We start from the raw sequence: 19,588 nt of genomic DNA, 5'->3' as shown, positions 1-19,588 counted from the left end.
AATTATAAGATGGGTCATCTGGGGACCATGAATGCCAGTAAATGTTGAGATATTTCGCAGGATGAGTGACAACTGTGACCTGCTGGCGGCACTACAGGAAAAGTCACAATCTCACAGAAGGATTCATCACCTGAGGGACCACAAATATCTGTAGAAATAATTCTGCAATCCAACTAATAGATGTTGAGACATTACAGTCTGAACAAGAGTGGTGGGCCGACGGACAGGCTGACGTTGCTACCAGCTAGCATGGCTAAAAAGAGTGCTGTTCCAGAGAACTTTTGTTGTTAAATCAACTGGATGAACTTGCATGACTTTCAAGCAAATTAATTGTTATTGCTTAAGTTTCATGAGTGAAATAAAATTGCAGTAAAATGCACAGTGGATGTACAGCTCCTCTACAGTAGCTGACCGACAGCAGTGAGTTACAACTGCTGCCGTCAAAGTTCCCATCCCTGATACCCTTGGGCCTTGGCCACAGCAATTTGGCTGACAGCCTCTGTACACAAAACAAGAATTGATGCATTTATTTTTCACAGTCACACTGTGACAAAACATATTTCCCCAGTCATCCGTATTGTGCACATTTTGTATGGGGGTGGACAGAATATACTGTCCCTCCTCCTGTCCTTAACCATCCTCGCTCTCTCTCCTCTGCGGCAGTGCACCCATTCAGGCCCCTTTGACAAGCCACATCTGCAGCAGCAGACGCTGGGAGAATATCTGTGCTGAATTAGAGAGCAACATCGGCATCAAACAGCCCTGCTCAAGATTTATCCCAACTTCTGCCCTCAAGGCCTCAGAGCTGCAGACAAAATTTTCTCTCTCTGTCTCCCTTTCTGTTTTGTTTCCTCGTCTCCTTCATTAAAACAGTGTGTTCACATGCATTAGTAAATAGATTTCCTTGGCCCGAAGCTTTTTAATGTTCCACTGGGCTAAGTAGACAAGCATCCTGGAAAATGTGGAGGTCTTGAAAAGCTTGCATATTTGACATCACACCCATATTGTGTATATGAGTTAGAGTTGAGAAGAGAGAGAAACAAAAAACAATCTTATGTTTTAGTTTTGAATTATTTTATAGCAGTTCTTTAAAAATCTTTGAACTGATGTGACTTGTTTTACTTGTATTTCAGGGCTCACACGTCATCAAAGACCACACACGTTAACCTTCTCCTTCAGAAAGACCTCCCAAGATGGTGCAGAATGGCATGAAATGATCTTTAGAAACTCGATTTGGTCAGTAAATAAATCAGATTCTAGGGGAAAAAATGTAATAACAGAAGAGATGTGCACTTTGATCTGCTTCTAAACAACAGCATTTTAAATCCATTTCTCCTTGGATTTTCACTCCCACTTTTCTGTCCCCATCTGATGTTAAAGCTATTACAAGCTACCAAGAACAAGGACAGCCGCTATCTTTACAACAGCTAGTCACTGAACTTTGTGGAAAGAAATGTGGAAAGATTGTTTCATTTGCGCTGTAGTGCCTGTGTGTGCGTCTCTACAGCTACCACAGTGATGTACTCCACGTATTCCTGGTCCCCACTACTTTAATTAAGTGCGTTAGCTTTGGATCTGTGTGTATTTCTGTCAAGAGCACAACCAGGAGCAGAGTGGAAGGATGAGGTACAGGAAGTATGATGTGGATATGATGGGGGGCACCTCTCCAAAGAAAGAAACAGGTCCAGACTGCTTGTTTCCCACACAAACATATTTATTTGCCTTCACAGAAGAGACAATCAGAGTTCAGGCAGAGAGTGAAGAGCTGAAAAGCAGAGCCCCATAGCTGGACGGGGAGGAGTACGAGAGGATGAGAGCAGAATAACGGGATTGTACGGATTTGTCAAAGGATTCAAAGTGTGCAGCTCCACGGGGAGCTTCAGAGAAATCCCAACTCATTACGTCTGAGCGAACGGTCATTGATTCATTGATAAAATTATTCAGCCGGGATGTTATGAAGCAGTGACAATTAGCAGGACGAAGAGGAACGTCACGTGACGAGCGGTCCTGCCGTTCTGCCGCAGCTTGTGATGCATGGCGTTAGCTTTTCCGAAGGAGCCCGTGGAATGATAATAGTGTCAAGGAGGCCCTCGGTGGCTCTACTGCCTCATATCACGCTCAGTCATCTTCACACTCAGTAAAGTCAGCACATTTCTGCTGCCATTAAATTTACCATGGCTCATTGGGGACTGACACTGCACGCCATCAGTGTCATTGTAATGCCATGTGAAATTCAAGAAAGATTCACTTCTTTATGCTAGGAACAATCATTATTACTAAATACTGTTTAAATAGCTGGCATTACATGCTTGGAAGTCATGTATTATTCACCTCACCTCACTGAAGAACTAATGATTTTTACCCAGAAGTCCTCACTTCATCAGGCAACGGAATAACTGTTCCCACTAATGTGATCAATTTTCAGCTGTTATCTTGACTCACAGGTCTGGAAGTTAACTGGGCTTTATTTACTGATGGGAGACATTGGTTTCAGTGACCCCATGACTCGAGGCAAGAATTTCTTTACTCCAATATTCAGTGGTGTGGGTTGATTTGAAAATGCACAGCGAAGGGCTTCTCGCTGAATCATACCGTGGGCTATGAGGGAGTGATGGGAAATTTTAATGAGGACTCTGTAAAATCACATGCCTGTGGATCATTTGCTATGCATCTAGATCTTTCTGGTGCTCTCTGGAAGATCAGTGCAATTATTGTTATCAACCCGTACTGAAGTCATTTCAGAAACTTTTATTTTATTTAAAAAAAAATAGAAAGAAAAATAGAAAGATTCAAATTTTTGTAGCTTCTCAGACACTAAATACCAAAAGCCAAACATCACGCCGTGCAACAGGAATGCTAAGTCTCCTTTTGCCGTTGCACACGGCAGAACAGAAGCAGCTATTATTTTGACACGTTTTAAAATGCATAAGTGGTAATAAAAATTTTCTGAACGTCTGCTCATTATGATCTAATGATAAATTTGACTTTGCAAGCATCTTAGCAGTTGCCTTTTACTTTGTGATTTTCGAAGAACGTTAACACTTATTACTTTGTGGTCTTCTGTAAGCTTTAGTCAGTCACTTATTAAATTAGAATGCCACATTGTGTTATGTCAAATTTTCACAGTTTAATTTCAGAAATCGCTGTTGCACAAAGTCAGCGAGCACAGTCAAAGACTCCGAGGGTGTAAGTGGGTCTTTTCAACTGTCAGCTTGTGACGTCAGAACCACTGCAGGTCACCGAACTGCAGCAAGACTCAGGGTTGTTTCACTTTCAATTGGTTTCCTATTTTTTACAATGATTACAATGATTTATTTCTTCCTGGCTGTGGGTTTATTCTCTCTGTTCAGCATGTTGTATCATTCACCGTTTGTAGCCTTCTTGAATGAACTGTGGCATCATGTGCCCTAGAAACCTGCTCAATAAGCTGAGTGGAATTCATTGGTTTGGTGCATGTACATACTGTATGTGTCAACACATGTTGCACGTGAACAAATCCTTTAAAGTGGTGTAAAGCTCTGCTCTGAGTTGTTTTTCTAAGGCTTTCAAAACAACAGTTTGTTTTTAAGGACATTGTAGAATTGGTAATCTCTTCCACTTGGAGGGGGAATTGCTTTTCTTCTTGAAGGTCTTTCGGACTGCATTTGGCTCTTATATTTCCCAAAGCAATTATAGTCGGGGTGAATTTAGTTGTCTTGTGCTCTCCACGGTGGGCTATGGGGAATGTTTTTTTAACCGGATTGGGCTGTGGAGTGGCGTATTTGTATGGAGGGGCTACGGTCATGCTCAGAGACACAGCACACTCTGCTGGCGATGGGAAAAACATCACCTTCTGTGCCAAACCCAAAGCGTGAAAAACAACAAAACAAGCAGCTGTGTGTGTGTGTGAAGTAGTAGTAGTAGGAGTGTATAGTTGTGACACTGCTCTCTCTGTTTCAGGTGTGTGTGAGTGCTCAGACTTCACCACAGGCATGACCTGTGAGCGCTGCCTGGATGGTTACTATGGCAACGCTTTGATTGGCACGCCTGCTGATTGTCAGCCTTGCCCTTGCCCGGACCGTACCAGCTGTGTTCAAATTGCAGAGACAGGACAGGTGGTCTGTACCAACTGCCCTACAGGACAGACAGGTGAGATGAAACCGCCAGCGGTGTAAGATCATTCCTATGGCACCACACAGCACATAATGGGCTTTATGTCAACAACAAGATGGATATGTGGAATAAGAGCATTTCCACGAGACTAGTTTTGCTGGTGGGTGTCAGTAGTAGCCTACGATTATTTATATGTTGGGATGATGTGAGCTGATACAAGCAAATCATTAAAGGAGAATTGTGGTACTTTTAAACCTGGCACCTGTATTTACATAGTTTGGTGTGTAAATGATTCATACTCTCCAATGATTTTGGAGTGGCTGCAGTGTGTCGTCCTTTGAGGGCAACTTGGACTGTCAAAGTTACACCCACCAAAAGTGCTTTTTTCGCCACTCACACACTGAGATTGTTACTCTAAGTGTCTGACAACATTACAGAAGGGATCCCCACAGGAAAAGACCTTCCTGCTAAAGAGTAAAATCCTTTTTGTTTGACCAGACGCACAGGTCTCAGCAAGGGTGAGAGGAATTTGGAGTTTACAAAGAGGGGGAATTTATTTCCAAAGTCATGGCTGAATAATTAGCTGATTTCAGCAATCGATGATGAGGCAACAACTGCAACAGGTCACCTCCCGCTGTAAAATCTGTGGCTCATACTACAAAGCCACCTTTGATTCAGACACATCTGAGATGAGTTTATAATTCAATTATAACAGATTCTGAGGTGACACAGATGACCTCCAACAGCGTTCTAGCTCAGTTATCCATCTAATTTCTGCCCACTCCTCTCACCTTTCCCCCTGTGCAGGGATGCGCTGTCAGATGTGTGAAGACGGTTACTATGGTGACCCCCTGGGACAATCTGGGGCAGCTAGACCGTGTGCGAGATGCGACTGCAACGGCAACGTGGACTTCAATGAGGTGGGAATATGTGACCACAGCACTGGGCGATGTCTGAAATGCCTGGGACACACAGAGGGTGACCACTGCCAACGCTGCCAGCGGGGCTTCTACGGCGATGCCCTGAGCCAGACAGCCAGCCAGAAGTGCAAGCGTGAGTGACCCGTGATTGGACAGTTTAGTTGTTATGTTATTTATAATTTTTGGAGAAAGAGTCCTTTCAAGAAATGTGGTTTGCTTTGTATTACTTGACTTGGATGTTTTGAGCATCGCTGTGCATACTGACATTCACTATATGGACAAAAGTGTTGTGCCGCCTGATCATTTCACCAATCAGCGACTTCAGTGACATTATATTCTAAATACACAGACGGTTTTGCAGCTCTAACAGCTTCCACTCCTCTGTGAAGTATTTCTGTGGGAATTGTTGCCCATTCATGCAGTGGAGCATTTGTGAGCTCAGACACTGATGTTGGACCAAAAGGCTCATAATCTCCATTCCAGTTCATCCCAAAGGTGTTGGATGGGGTTGAGGTCAGGACTCTGTGTGGGCCAGTCAAGTTCTTCCACACCAAACTCATCCAACCATGTCTTTATGGAGCTTTGCTTTGTGCACTGGGGCACAGTCATGCTGGAATAGAAAAGGGCCTTCAACAAACTGTTGCTGAAGCATTAAGATTTTCCCCTCAGTTAAAGGGACCCCCTGAAAAACAGCCCCATAAAGAGGTCTGTCTGGATACTTTTGTCTATCTAATGTATGTGAAGAGTTTAACACCAGAAGGCTGTTTATCATGTGTATATAAGTCATGATTTTGAACCAATCATCCTCCAGCATTGAATTTATTTACTGTGTTTACACTGAGTATTGTTTTATTTGGTAAAATAAGGGACTCGCGTATTCGAAGATCAATGAGGGAGAACTAGTAGATATAATTTTCAGTGTATTAATTTAACACTGGCACTGAACTCTTGTTTGAAAGCTCTTTCAGACACAAACTAGCATTCAAATAATATTTTTATTCATTGAACAAAACATGTTTCATAGTTAACACTGAGTCACGCTCACTTGAGATGTGCTTGACATGCTATCAGCATGACTCTTAGGATTCAGATTGTTCTATTTACAACAGGACTGCAAGAGCCAAGCAATAGTCTGAACACTACTGAGAACAAATACCATCAAAGAGGACATGGCCTTGTGTTCTGCTTTTCAATGAACTCAGAAAATGGTGCATTCAAATGGACTTAACTGATCAGCTGGGAGTTTTAGTTTGACAGGTGCAGCACTCTTCAGTCATGAAAGGCGAAAGCTGAAAACGGGGTGAACAAATGGCTATGAGTCAGAGAGATATGCCCCCCCCCACATCCTTTATCTTTTTCTTTGGGTATGGACATTTAACAAAAAAGGTCTGAGTGAATGAAACAGTGAGGTGTAATGGCTGTGATGTTCATCCTTTTCAAGCCCTGGGTCAAACTTTTGTACAGAACATTCACTCAGTAAGAGTTCCCTGAGTCTCTCTGGTACCGTCTGTCATTTCCTACTTTTCCTCAAGCACTCTGGGATGAAATCAATCAGTTCCTCCATGGTGACACGATGCATCGTCAGGATTTGAGCTGTTCACAATGTAGTATTATCATTGTTTTAGTTATATTGCTTTCTTTGTTTCTTCCAGCGTGCAGCTGCAATCCTGCTGGAACTTCTGGCCACGTCAATGAATGCCACCCTCAGACAGGAAACTGTCAGTGCCTCAGTCATGTGACCGGACGGGATTGCAGTTATTGTGAAACTGGCTTTTTCAACCTCCAACCAGGTGTAGGATGTGAGAGGTACAGAATTCACCAGTGAAATTCTGTCAAATATATATAATGACCGAGCTTATTCATTCTCAAGACGTTTCCCTGCCCTCCTTAGGTGCAAGTGTCATCCAATTGGCTCGTCGTCCGTCGCATGTCATCCAGTCACAGGGCAGTGTGTGTGTCGTGCAGGAGTGGAGGGGAGTCTGTGTGATTCTTGCCGCGCTGGCTTCTTTGGATTCTCCTCACGAGGTTGCAGAGGTACGAGACTTTACTCGAGGCATCGCAAGTGCACTATGCACCATCCTCTAATCCTTTAATACATCCTTTACTACAGATCACACATGAAAGTAAATCAAACTCCGCAAATGTTTACCTCTGCTCCTACACTGCTGTCCTGTCTTCTTGTGGCTCCGTCCCGCTGTCCCCTGTCCCCTCCCAGCCTGTAACTGTGACCCGATGGGATCCATTTCCATGCAGTGTCATGGTAACGGCACCTGCCACTGTCGCCAAGGCTTCGTGGGTTATAAGTGTGACAAATGTGAGATGAACTATTTCCACAGCAGAGCCACACTCCAGTGTGAGGAATGCCCAGTTTGCTATGGGCTTGTCAAGAAGCAGGTGAGTTTATAGTCTTGGCAATAAAATTTTGTAATTTTTAGATTTTGCAAATGGAGACTTTAAATCTGCAGTTAATGATATTTTGGGCATGGGGCAAATGGAGCAAGCTTTGAATGCAACATTGAAACACCACCGGTTAAGCTGATGACTGATAGCTTACAGCAAGGGTTTAAAGCCACCTGAAGCACACGAAAATGCTGCTGTGAGTCTGGTGAGAGTGAATCAAGACAGAAATGTTGTTAATGAGTGTTTTAAACTATTAATCAATTAGCAAAGCTGTCAATAATTTTTATAGTTAATCAACTAATTGATTAATTTGATTCAGCACTGATGTTTTTGCTTGCAATGTCTTGATATGCAGTGACACAATGACAGTATCTCATATTCTTAATTAATGTACTTAAAGTTCCTGCTTATTCTCTTGTCATGGTTGTTAATACGTGTTTGCTACACGTATTTCTGCATGTCTATATAAATTCTTCGCACATCGATTGTGCCTTGGCTCCTGCTGTTATGAGACGCAGTTTGTTCTTGAAATAGCACAGTTCCCAAGCACATCTCGCCTTTGTAGACCCTAGTGACAGCCATATGGCTCCTTTGGATTTGTAGTTTGCAAGTAAACAGTAGATGTGCAGTGAAACAGAAAGAGACATTTGCCCTAATGATCTCCTGTGCCTCTTCTTTCTGTCCCTTTAGATTTGTCACAGCCCACGTCTGTATGCTAAGGTGCTGCATGCCTGGATTTGGCTTCTGAGGCCAATCCAATACCACCGCCATGTTCTGTCTTTTCTCTGTACATATTCTCGTTCCAGCTAAAGTGGCTCTGTGTTCTCTCCGGACTGACTTCTACTTGAGTGAATGCACACTGTGATTTCCATGGTGTTAGCAATTCAGTGAACATCCCAAGCCTTGTCTGCTGTGAACACCTGCAATTACTCTCACTGTCCTCGCTCTCCCTCGGCTCGCCTTCCTGCCTCTCCCACTCTGTCTTTCTGCTCACATTTTCCTTTAGCTTACGCACAGGAAGGAAAAGGCTAACAAGCACAAAGAGAGGAAGGTTGAAAAAGACAGAGATGTGTGATTGATGATCAAGAAAGATATTACAAAGAAACTGGGAAACACCCAGATAGAGAAGGGAATAAAATAATGAGATAGATATACGGTGCTTGTTCATACAAACAAGTGAGTCATCGCAGAGGGGCAGAGTGCTTGTTTTTCTTGCGTTATACATGGTGTTAAAACGACTGGACTGAACATGTGTGCTCATTAATGCCTTGTATGCACACAATCAGCAAGCACAAAAAAACATGCCTGACAGCCACACATGTGCAACACATGTGCAACACATGTAACGTGCTTCCTGATTTGAGAAAGAGGTGCAATCAGAGTGCGATTACGCACTCTTTTTATACTCCTGGACCACTTAACCCCCAGGGTCAACAAATTGGTGCCAATTGTAGCACCTTCATTCCATTTTCTAAGTCTAATCTAGTTATCCTCTGAAACACTTTCTTCGGCCACACAGAGAATAGTGTAAGTGGAAGCCCATATGAAAACTGTATTTTATCCTCTGGTTGATATTCATTTATTCATTGCCTTTACTGAAATACTACATTTTGATGTTATGGTATATGAAGAATCCGAGTCTTATCTCAATACCTGTGTCTGAATAAATAAATACGGATGTTGATGAATAGATATTTTGCTGTGGTATTTGTTGTTGAAGCTCCATGTTTTGTTTTTTGGGAAGGTGGGGAGGGCGTTTCTCACAGAATCTGTATTCTCATTGACACACTCAGTGATAAATCTTGGTGCTATTACAGGCCGAGCAGCTGAGGAGTCGCCTGCAGGATTTGGAGAACCTCTTGGCTCACTTTGATTGCCGAGGTAGATTTGGGAAGCAGCAGCGCCACCTGCTGAAGTATCACATGGCCAGGCTTTATGACCATGAGCACCAGGGGGAGGATACTCTACCCAACGCTCTGGAGGATTTCCTGGCCTTCCAAGGTAACAGCAGCCGGTAGCCACAATAATTCCACTTGGCCTGTCACTCTCACTAACGTTTCCTATGTGGTCATCTAGGAGACACTTGGCAGCCTTTGCTCTGTGAAATATGAAGCTCGCGCATGTGCCATTGTAACTATTGTGTCACATTGTGGCTGTGAGATGATAACATGTCATATCAGTACATACAGGACCAGCATGCATGGCTAAGAAATTGCCCCTGGCGCTCAGCAAACGGGCTGATGCTCTGTCAGTGTCTCCTCAGTGTTATGCTGCTGCAGATACAACACAACAAAGCGATTAAATCAGGAAGCAGGCAACAATACAAACCTCTCCCAATTACTTTAACACAATGTTGATATATCCTCATTATCTTTGGGGGAGGAGGGCTTACAGGCTCAGCTGCACAAGCCAAATGGAGACAAATCATAACAATATAGAACAAGGTGCCGTGTGACCAACTTAATCCCTATTTATATGACAGGCGGTGCATCTCTAATCCTTGCTTTATTATGATTATAGTTGCAATCACGATAACAGTTGTCTAACAATCCCCCTCCCAACACCCACATAGTTATACACACATACACACACAGGGTAACCAGCCCTTTTAGACATCGGGTGGCCCAATAATAATTTAATGAGTATGTGGGAGCAAGAGACTCACTGTGCAGTCACACAGAGGCAAAAAAAAGGGCACACCCACACAAACACACACTCACACACACTTGTTATCTCTTATTTTATGAGACGACGAAGAGATGAGCCAAGTATGTCACCAAATGAAACAACCAACATCCACGCGTCTCGCACTAATTGTGCTCCAGACTTGTTATTCAGCCAGTTAGACTAGAAACACCACTGAATGCAAAGTGAGACTCTGACAAAAGCGTTGACATCTGGACAAAGTCGCATATGGATTCGTTTTTTCTGACTACAAACAGACAGACAGCAAAGATGTGAACTCAGGAATTCACACAGTAAATGAGAGTAATGTGTTCAAATGCAGCGTTTCTAGCTACAAAGACTCGGAATAATAATATTCTTGGCGCAATAATCCGTGAGGATTTAAATGTGTTTTGGTTTTTTTTTTCACTTTGTGCTCTTTGTTCTTTCAGAAGCAAAAGAGGCCTTCATAAAACAATTTTCCTTGCTGGAAACTTCTACGGGCAGACTCTTAGCCCAGCTGCATGGCATTGCATCTGCTTTGAACTGCAGCATCAGCATGACAAAGGGAGAGAGGAAGGAGAGCAGGAAGGATGAAGGGAGCAGGGGTGTGTGTCAAACCTTCACAGAGGTGATTTTCATGATCAGAGCATCTCAGAAGCAGCTGAAGCAGGCAACACTGGACCTGGACAACATGGTAGGAGAATCAAACGTGCCGTTTCTTCAACGCTGTGTTAATGTTCCTCACGCTCTGGTTAGCTATAAGCGTTCACCCACCGCAGAAGCATTTTTTGATATTGTATGTAAAGCAATTGATTTCTTGTCCTCGCAATGGGATGCTGCACTTTACCACTCTTGGGGGAGCTCTTCTGTAGAAGATCCCCCAAAGCAGAACAATATTTCTCACCCCGCCCTTCCCCCCTCCCCCAGCCCCTCCACAGAGTGGTAAATTCATGCCTCCTAAGGAAAATCCAAAGAATGTTTGATGGACTCTGAAATTAACAACTTGTTCTTCACCCACTGCGAGGCTTTTTGCTGTCTCTCCACGACGCTTGCAGGAATCTATTGTGCATTCAGCTGCTGTGTTATTTAGGTTCCAGGAGGTGAGCGAGCTGCCAATATATGACTCTCTGTTTCTTATTGCGTGTGTGTGTGTGTGGACACGCTGTACCTTTATAGAAGCTTATCACTTGAGTAAGCCTGAAGCAGCAGCGGCAATTTAGTTTCATATTAATAAGCCGAGCAGGCCTCCAAAATTAAGAAAAAAAAGCTGAAATGTCAATTGTTCATTTAGTTTTCCTATTTTTATTGGTATCTTCTCAAATTAAATGTCACTCGGGGAAGGACTCTACATTATCAGGACAAAACTTCAGTGGATTTATATTGAGGGAGGTTTTACCAAAAACCTCTGCTTTTATCTTTTTAGAATACATGTGCTTAAATGCAAAGGTTCATTAGAGGAGTTTCCTTATATGCAAAATTAAAACAAAATCCAGACCAGCGTTTTGAGGCAGGCCCACGTCCTGCACACAGATTTTTATAACAGCTTTCACACAGATACTAAGTTCTCCATGAAAAAACCATTGGATCTAAATAAAAATAAATAAATAAATAAATAAATAAAGCTCTCCACTCTGCTGTGGTGTGAAAAATCCCTCAATTATTAGTTGGAGACTTTAATTTCACTTAATTTAATTAAACATGTCAAAACAGTTTCCTTTCTCAGAGCCTCTTTCTGTCTCCCGCTCTCTTTTCTGTTCATAGATTATTCCTTTTGAGGTGGTGTCAGGACCGAACAAATGGAACATTATGGTCAATGAATCACAGGCCCTGATGACAAGGTAAGGTTAATTTGTGGCCAATTGTAGGAAATGGCTTAAAGAATTTAGCTTTAGAAATTAAATATAATCTTCATCATTATGTTTTCATTCATGCATAATCACCTGAAGCTAAGAATCTGTGTTTTCATTAGAATGAGCCTTTTATATACAGAGAGACCAAGTCCTCTACCATGTAGTCCTCCATGTTTCTCCTGGCAGACCCCAACAAGAGGTCCTAGAGAGGTCCTTTTAAGTTTTTCATGTGTTTAGGGGCTACTTATAAGAAGGATGAGAAGAGGGATGTTCAGTTGGCTGCAATCTGCAACCGAACCAGTAGATGTCACTAAATCCTTCACATTGGACCTTCATCTCTTCTTGCTTTCCTCTTTCAACTTGTCACTTACATTGTTGTGAATCGATACCCCAGGCTGCTCAGTGTATGAAGCACTATTACATGGTAGTTACAGAAATCTGAACTAGAGAGCCAGTGAGGGGAAGTCATCAATGCCGAAACCCATTTCATCTCTCCTCAGGCAGTTGTAATGGTCTGTCATTCTGTGTTGCTCACTCACCCCCCTCCCTTCTTCTTTTCACTTTGTCTTCCTTTTTTTTCTTCATTGTAGGCACAGAGAAACAGCCGGCCGCATTGAGGCCGTGGCCATCAGGGCGGTAAGAGCCTCAAAGCAGACCTTCGGTTTCCTGATGGATCTGCTGCAGGACAACTCCACAGAGGAGTACATCAGGAACTTAACGGAGCGGTGAGCACAACAACGAATCCAAACACACACCCACGCAGACAGGCACAAGCAGAAAAATGTCTCTCATTCACATAAAGCATCTTGTATTGTAAAATCCCAACAAACGGCATGACTCCCTGGATTATTGCACTTCTGCAGTATATTTCAAACAAAGTGCACCTATCCCTGTATTATTGCTTAAGGTCCTCTTCCTTACAAAGGGCCTTTAAAGCACACTGGAGTTTAGGAGTAAGACATTTAGCCACAGGGGGACAGCTTCTCTCCACTGTAAGCCTATTGCTTTCTTGGATTTGCCGCACGCTCGCTGCATCTCCTAGCGTGTGATTGCTCTGAGGATTATCCTGAATGCCAGACAGAATGATGCAAAAAGCCCTCCGGTGGCCATGATGAGAGCAAGAAGCGAGCAACTTAAAATTGATTACCCCCTTCTAACAGTAGTCAGCTTGGTTCAGGAGACTTCTGTTAATCTTTGGTGCACTGCTGTACAACTTTGTGTGTGTGTGTGTGTGTGTGTCACTTTATAGGGTGTGAATTGAGCACTTTATGCACAGCATAAAATTGCATATCCCATACATACTTCCCCATGTGTTGGTGACTTAAGCAGAGCAGATGGCTTTTATGGGCAGGCCAGCTAATCAGTCAAAAAGATGATAACATTATTCAATCTGTCACTAACAATAGGCCTCTGTTAAGTCAAGTCAATCTTTATTTATGAAGCCCAGTATCACAAATCATAAATTTGCCTCAAGGGGCTTCACAATCTGCAGAGCACACAACACTCAATCATTTGGCCCTCAGTTCTGTTAGGGAAACTAAGAATTGACACGGTAAAATGACAGTTTGGACAATCTGAATGACAAAATTATATTGCCAAGATTGTCAAGAAACAATAATATAGAAAGAAATAATATAAAAAAATCAATTCATACACTTTACTAACAACAAGCCTGTGTGATTATATTCAGCAGCACCATTCAAACATGCTGCACCTGTAACCAAACCCAACAGTGATGCCACAGGTTCGCTGCAAAAAGATTAGATCAGTGCTTACCAGCTTTTTCTGTCACATTTTTAAATTTCTGAATCACAGAAGAGGGACAGGGTCCTTTTCTTTTTTCTGGCAGAACAAGTACTGCAGCTGAAAAAGACAAAGCTGGAACAAGTATTTTTAGTTTCCTTTACCCAGCCAGACCTTTACCATATGGTTGTTTTCAACAGCCACTTGCAACATCTAGTGTTTGACCAAACATGTGAAATTAATTATTGTGAAAAGGAATTATTTTTAGTGAGGACACAAGGGTGACATACACACACACATACACACACTGTGAATTTTTTGTTTCTACCCCGCTGAGACAAAACAGATTGGCAAACAATACAGCTGTGCAGGTGACAAAAATGGCACTTAGACTTCTACTGCGCTAACTAACACCTTCCTTGAATTCGTCATGTCTCCTATGCAACATGCCGCCTTCTCCTATAACAAGCTGCACTGTTGCTTGTGCACATATATTGATTGCAATACTGCACAGCTTGATCCTTTTTGATAAGACAACATAAGATATGAAACTGAATGTGCCGAATGATGTGAATTACATGTGGGGCTCTAATGAGTCTCTAACTTTCTTCATTAGCTTAACACTCATGAATAAATTAACAGAAGACATCCTGTTGTGAAGAAAAACATTATTTTCAGAGGAGTTTTCACTACATTTCCTCTGTGCTTTTCTCTCTGTCACTTTCATCTCAGAATCACACAAATGCAGCAGCAGAAAGACAACCTGAGAGCGCAGGTGAATGATACCGTAGCCAAACAGCTGGCCCTGGAGGAGGAAGCTGCTGGTTTAAAGCTTGCCCTGAGTAACATCACATCATCCTTACACCCACTGGCTCTGACAGATGACAGCCCATCACTGGGGCCTGACCAAACACATCCAACCAACCACACAGCAGAGGTCAGTTTGGACAGCATCTGCAGGGTACAAATGGAATGTGAAGCATGATGATGTTACATTATAGAATCATTTAGTCTAGTTAGAGCTGCTTCGAGAGCTGCATATTTATAACAAACCATTCAGGCAAATTTTACTAAGCTCATATAGAAATACAAGTAGCTCTCATTTTTTTGAGGAGTGGGCAGTTAACTCCACTTCATTTTTTTTACTTAATTCAACATTTGGCAAGAAGAGGGGTGCAATGAGTAGGCACAGGAGATGAGATTCTGCCAGGATTTGCTGCTCATGGGGGTTCATGTTGTTCCAGAGGAGAGTGGTTTACCACTGCAGCATATCTGAGCAGACAAAACACTGAAATGATGCTAAAATAGACTAATGTGTCCTCTGTAAATAGCTGAAAGCTCAAATCTTTTTCAAAAGTGATAGAGAAAGCAAAACGGGCTTGTCTTAATGAGGGCATTAAATGTGTGTATTTTTGGTTCCTGTTTAGTGGGGCGACAGCCTGCTAAAAAAGACAGAAGAGCTGGACCAGCAAATTCAGACCAAAGACGACCTCATCAGCAAGACTGGGCAGGAGATGGAGCCTCTAAAACAGACTGCAAATAAGAAACTGGAGATGGTGGATGTCATCAGTGAGGTGACTCAAACCAACACCCTCACACACCTGCTCATCAGGAGTGATTCAGCACTTCATGTCTAAAGTGCAATATTTCTATGCTCAGCCCTTCCACACTGATGAAGCAGGCACTGAGAGAAATGTGGGGTTCAGTATCACGCCCAAGGACACTTTGGCATGCCAGTGTTATGATACTGATGTCATTCCCATCAGCCTTAGCTGTAATTTACTTTTTGCTAATTACCAAATTCTAGCATACCAACACTTTAACATGATGAATATAGTACACACATGCTAAATATCACCATCATTGTCCTTACTGCCATTAATTAGCTCTAAGTATAGCATCACAGAGCCACTAGCAGGCCTGTAAGCAGACTGTGTGCTATCCTCCCACTGGTTTACACTACATTTAATAAAACATTGTTTCAAGGTTTGAATACACTCGGCTCCACTGAGGTCACGTTACATTGTCTCTTTATCAAGCTGCAAGTTCGCGCCCAAGGGGCAAAGGTCATGGCTTTGTCGTCAGTGGTGACAGGGAAAGAGGTGGAATCAGATGCAATCACACTTCACAGGGAGCTAAAAAGTGAGTCTCTCTCTTTGTCTATTCTTTTTCTATTCTTTTTTCTCTCTCTCAGTGAAACTGTCTGTCTTGCATTATGTTTTTCTTGAAGGCCCAGCTGAATTACCCAAACTGAAATGTCAAGTGCTGACACTGAATTCAAACATAAAAGCTATAGATTCAGATATTACTGTAATAAATATGTCATTGCCATTGTAATTTCTTGACCTACTTGGCATGTATTGGACGCAGCAGTTGCTTTCCTGAAAAATGAAATGAAGTGAAATGTTCTGAGAATAAATGATATGTTGGCTGAATCTTAAGTGGGTTTTTTTGCTCCTCAGGCTTGCATTGAAGTAACAGCACAAGAAAACTTCTTTTTTATTCAATACAACCTTGAAACCATCTTAAAGGGCATGAAAACTTATTTTCTTACGAAGCTTTTTGCTATGTATCCTACCACAGTCGGTGGGTTGTTCAAACAATGTCCTGATGTCCGTGGTTTTGTAATGTTTAACTATTAATAAAGCATACCTTATATTGTCTTTTTCCTGACTTCACATTTGAGAGTTGCTTATTTAGTCATGATGTTAATTTTATAGAAAAATATTTTGGGATTTGAAACCAAGTTTTCAGGATCTGCCTTTTTCCCAATCTCCATTCAGATATGGTGAGGGAGTGGCCCCGTCGGCAGGCCCAGACCCAGGCTGCAATGAAGAAAGAAAGTCCCCTGAAGGAAAAGGTTCTAGCCGATGTCAGGAAAAGGATCTCGCAGATTGAGAGGACATTAAAACCCGCTCTGGAAAACTCTAGCCTCTCCAGTAACACCACGAAAGAGGCAGAACAAACAGCACATGTTGTGGCAAAGGTGTGTGTCCAGTCACCACTTTGATACAGGTTAACATTTTTGTTTTTTGTGGAACCTCTCAAGATCTACTGGGTGGATTGGCATGAAATCAGGTACAGCTTTTCATGTTCCCACTCAGGATGAATTATTTTTAATCTAGCGCCATCATCAGGTCAAATGTGTAACTGTCCACTATTTTTTTTAAACGTCTCCATGAACTAGCATCCTAATTTGCTGAACTAAGATGCTGAACATTGGTAATATTGTACCTGATAAACATCAGCAGGTCATTGTGTCACAATTGTGTCATTGTGAGTTTAGTGTGCACACTGACGTTGACATTTTGCTCAAAATACTGTGTCTGAGTACAGCCTCACAAAGCTGCTAAAATGGCTGTAAATCACCAAACAGTAAGATCCTCAGTGATATGTTTCCTGCTTTCTTTGTGTCCAGGAATCCAAAGCCATTCTGACCCAGGCCAAACATACCAGGACTGCATCTGTTCACCTTAGCTCCCATATAGACTCTGCTTTACAACAGCTGGCTGAGCAGGAGATGCTAACCGACACAGCAAAGTCCCAGATCCCTTCAGAGGTACCCATCACAGATATGTACACGCATATTAATTTGTACACAGCTTAAAATTTAAAAGCTTTGCACTCAACCCATCACTGGTTGAACACACACATGCAACATGCATGGGCTGCCATATCAGGCACCCGGGGAGCAGTTGGGGGGTTGAGTGCCTTGCTCAGGGGCACATCAGCTATTACTAATGGAGGGGGAGAGCGTTGATTAATCACACCGAACCGGCGACCATTCTGTCACAAGCTGTTTCTCCAACCTCTACGCCACAGCTGCCCCAGAGACCATTTCTATAGTCTGTGTTCTTATTTCCAGCCTGAGGCATCCCTGGCCAGCATAAAGGAAGACATGGAAGCAGCCAAGCTCCAGTTAAAGGCTTATTCTGTCACACTAACTGAGCTAATCAGCAAGATCGGTAAGTCATTCTCTTACAGATGATTTTCACTGTGGCTCCTTTTTAGTCTTCTATAAAACCCATAAATCTTCATTACATCTTAAATGTCAGCTCACTAAAGAGCTCTGTGCTTTTTAATGCCTCATTGAACATGGAAATATTTCCCAGGTTTTATCCCCATGGTAAAGCAAGAATAAATGCTGTTCACTGGTCCCACTCGTATTTTCTGTCTGTCTTTTCAGTGTGTTGAAAGAATTCAGCTGTGCACTTCTGACCCTATTAATTCAAACCCATTTCCTATATAAATGTGTTGTACAATTTGTAGACTAGAAAGGCGGGCATCTGGGACTTTGTTGTCAATATATTAAACATGCTTGAGAAGATAATGATCAAATCAGTGTCATTAGGTCATCTTGTGGACTGATTCACGGGGGAAAAAAGACTTGACGCCTCCGTCTGTGGTTTCCTCTTTCTCCCTCCGTCTTCTCTCCTGCATGTCTGTACCAGATGGGAACGTGCCACTGGAGAGATTTGACCGGATCTTGAACGAGACGGCGCGCCGTCTGCACATGCTTCGCGGTAGTGTTGAGAGCCCAGCGCTGGGCCTGAAAATCCAGAGCCTGCATTCGGCCGCTAAGGAACAGCAGAGCCAGATGTCCCTCATTGAACAGGACTTACAGGAGATCAGAGAGGAGAGAGACAGTCTCAGGGACATCGCATTAAACCTGCCTCAATCCTGCCCCCAGGCCACAGCAACAGGGAAAAGTTAGACACTGTAGGCAACAGTGATTAAGTCATTGATTAGACAGCTGAACATCAGAAAAGACTGGGAGGATTTTGTTGTGGTCATTTTTTTTATTTTACTTCAAAAATGTCAGTAACATCCTCTCATATTTTTCCTTTCCACCGAATCCATCTCCACCAAAAGCCTCAGACGTATCCTCTGTCTCCCATGATTTATACCTAATATTTCTCTTTTTCTTTCTGTTTTTTTTCTCTCATTTTTTTTCTCCCACTCCCACTTTTTTTTCTTTTTTCCCCAACAACATCAGAACTTTAATTTCACCATGAATAATAACCAGCCACTCTGGACTACTGGAGTGCACTGTCAAGTTTAAAATAATGCTGATTTTTCTTTGTGGGGGTAAAAGGTGTGTCTGAGTGCTCCTCCAGACTGACACATTCATTTACACTTGAGCTCTTTTTCATCAGCCTAGCTTAATTAACAATTAGTCCTCTTGGCCTCGGTGGGGTTCAGGTCAGGCTTCAACAGCACACAACCTGAGCTGAGGATTTTTACAGTGCCTACCTCTTTGTTTTTGTCATTTCTCCATTTTTCCTCCTCTCTGTGTCACTATCAAATGGGCTCACGATTAGTCACACCGTGTGGTTCCTGGTGAACAAAATGTAAAAACTAATTATCTTTGTATGGCGAATATTGTATTTACAAGACACATTAAGCATCACACAAAAGCATGTAAGAAACACGTTTCTTAAATCTGTAGACGGTGGTTCAAGGAATTTTTCAGAAAAGAAAAGCAATAAAATAAGTGTTCAAACTGGAAAACATTCTTTCGATTTGTGGATTTTTCTAAACTGAATATGGCCTCATCATTCAGCGCAGTCATCTCTCTGACTGTGTCTTCAGAGTCTCAGATTCTCTCACCAAACAATGTGCATTTAAACCGCAGTGGAGTCAACATACTGCCTTTGTAATGTGCTTCCCTTGTTGTCAAACCAATTCCAGCAGCAGAATGCAAGCTATAAGTTCTTTAAACACAACAATATTCTATACCACATAGCGGTTTACCTATTGGCTGACTGTAGAGGCTCATTGTAGAGCCACATCTTAATGTTTCTAGTCAGCTTTTTTACTATTGATACAGCAGCAATACTGCATGTTGTACAAGGTCACAGAAAGAAACAGAGCCGTGTCTCTGCGGAGCTCTCAACCATGATGATCAATTCTAAG

The 19,588-nt window shown here is 42.4% G+C and overlaps 1 protein-coding gene across 1 annotated transcript in view; it reads left to right on the top strand.

The window, feature by feature from the left end:
• Positions 1-19,240, top strand: part of lamc3 (laminin, gamma 3) — an 86,178-nt gene extending 66,938 nt beyond the window's left edge. Inside the window, exons 13-28 of the mRNA XM_046374681.1 lie at positions 3,940-4,128; positions 4,900-5,145; positions 6,665-6,818; positions 6,904-7,046; positions 7,228-7,406; positions 9,230-9,413; positions 10,529-10,773; positions 11,841-11,917; positions 12,520-12,654; positions 14,405-14,609; positions 15,100-15,246; positions 15,712-15,814; positions 16,456-16,658; positions 17,091-17,231; positions 17,538-17,637; positions 18,124-19,240. Of these exons, the coding sequence (XP_046230637.1) occupies positions 3,940-4,128; positions 4,900-5,145; positions 6,665-6,818; positions 6,904-7,046; positions 7,228-7,406; positions 9,230-9,413; positions 10,529-10,773; positions 11,841-11,917; positions 12,520-12,654; positions 14,405-14,609; positions 15,100-15,246; positions 15,712-15,814; positions 16,456-16,658; positions 17,091-17,231; positions 17,538-17,637; positions 18,124-18,386 (2,714 nt within the window). The 3' untranslated portion in view covers positions 18,387-19,240. The remainder of the gene's footprint in view (positions 1-3,939; positions 4,129-4,899; positions 5,146-6,664; positions 6,819-6,903; positions 7,047-7,227; positions 7,407-9,229; positions 9,414-10,528; positions 10,774-11,840; positions 11,918-12,519; positions 12,655-14,404; positions 14,610-15,099; positions 15,247-15,711; positions 15,815-16,455; positions 16,659-17,090; positions 17,232-17,537; positions 17,638-18,123) is intronic.
• Positions 19,241-19,588: the final 348 nt, after the last annotated feature.

This window comes from Scatophagus argus, chromosome 20, assembly GCF_020382885.2.
Source record: "Scatophagus argus isolate fScaArg1 chromosome 20, fScaArg1.pri, whole genome shotgun sequence".
In the NCBI taxonomy this organism is placed as follows: Eukaryota; Metazoa; Chordata; class Actinopteri; family Scatophagidae; genus Scatophagus; species Scatophagus argus.
Note: the sequence above shows the minus strand (reverse complement) of the source record. Positions and strands in the feature narration are given on the sequence as shown.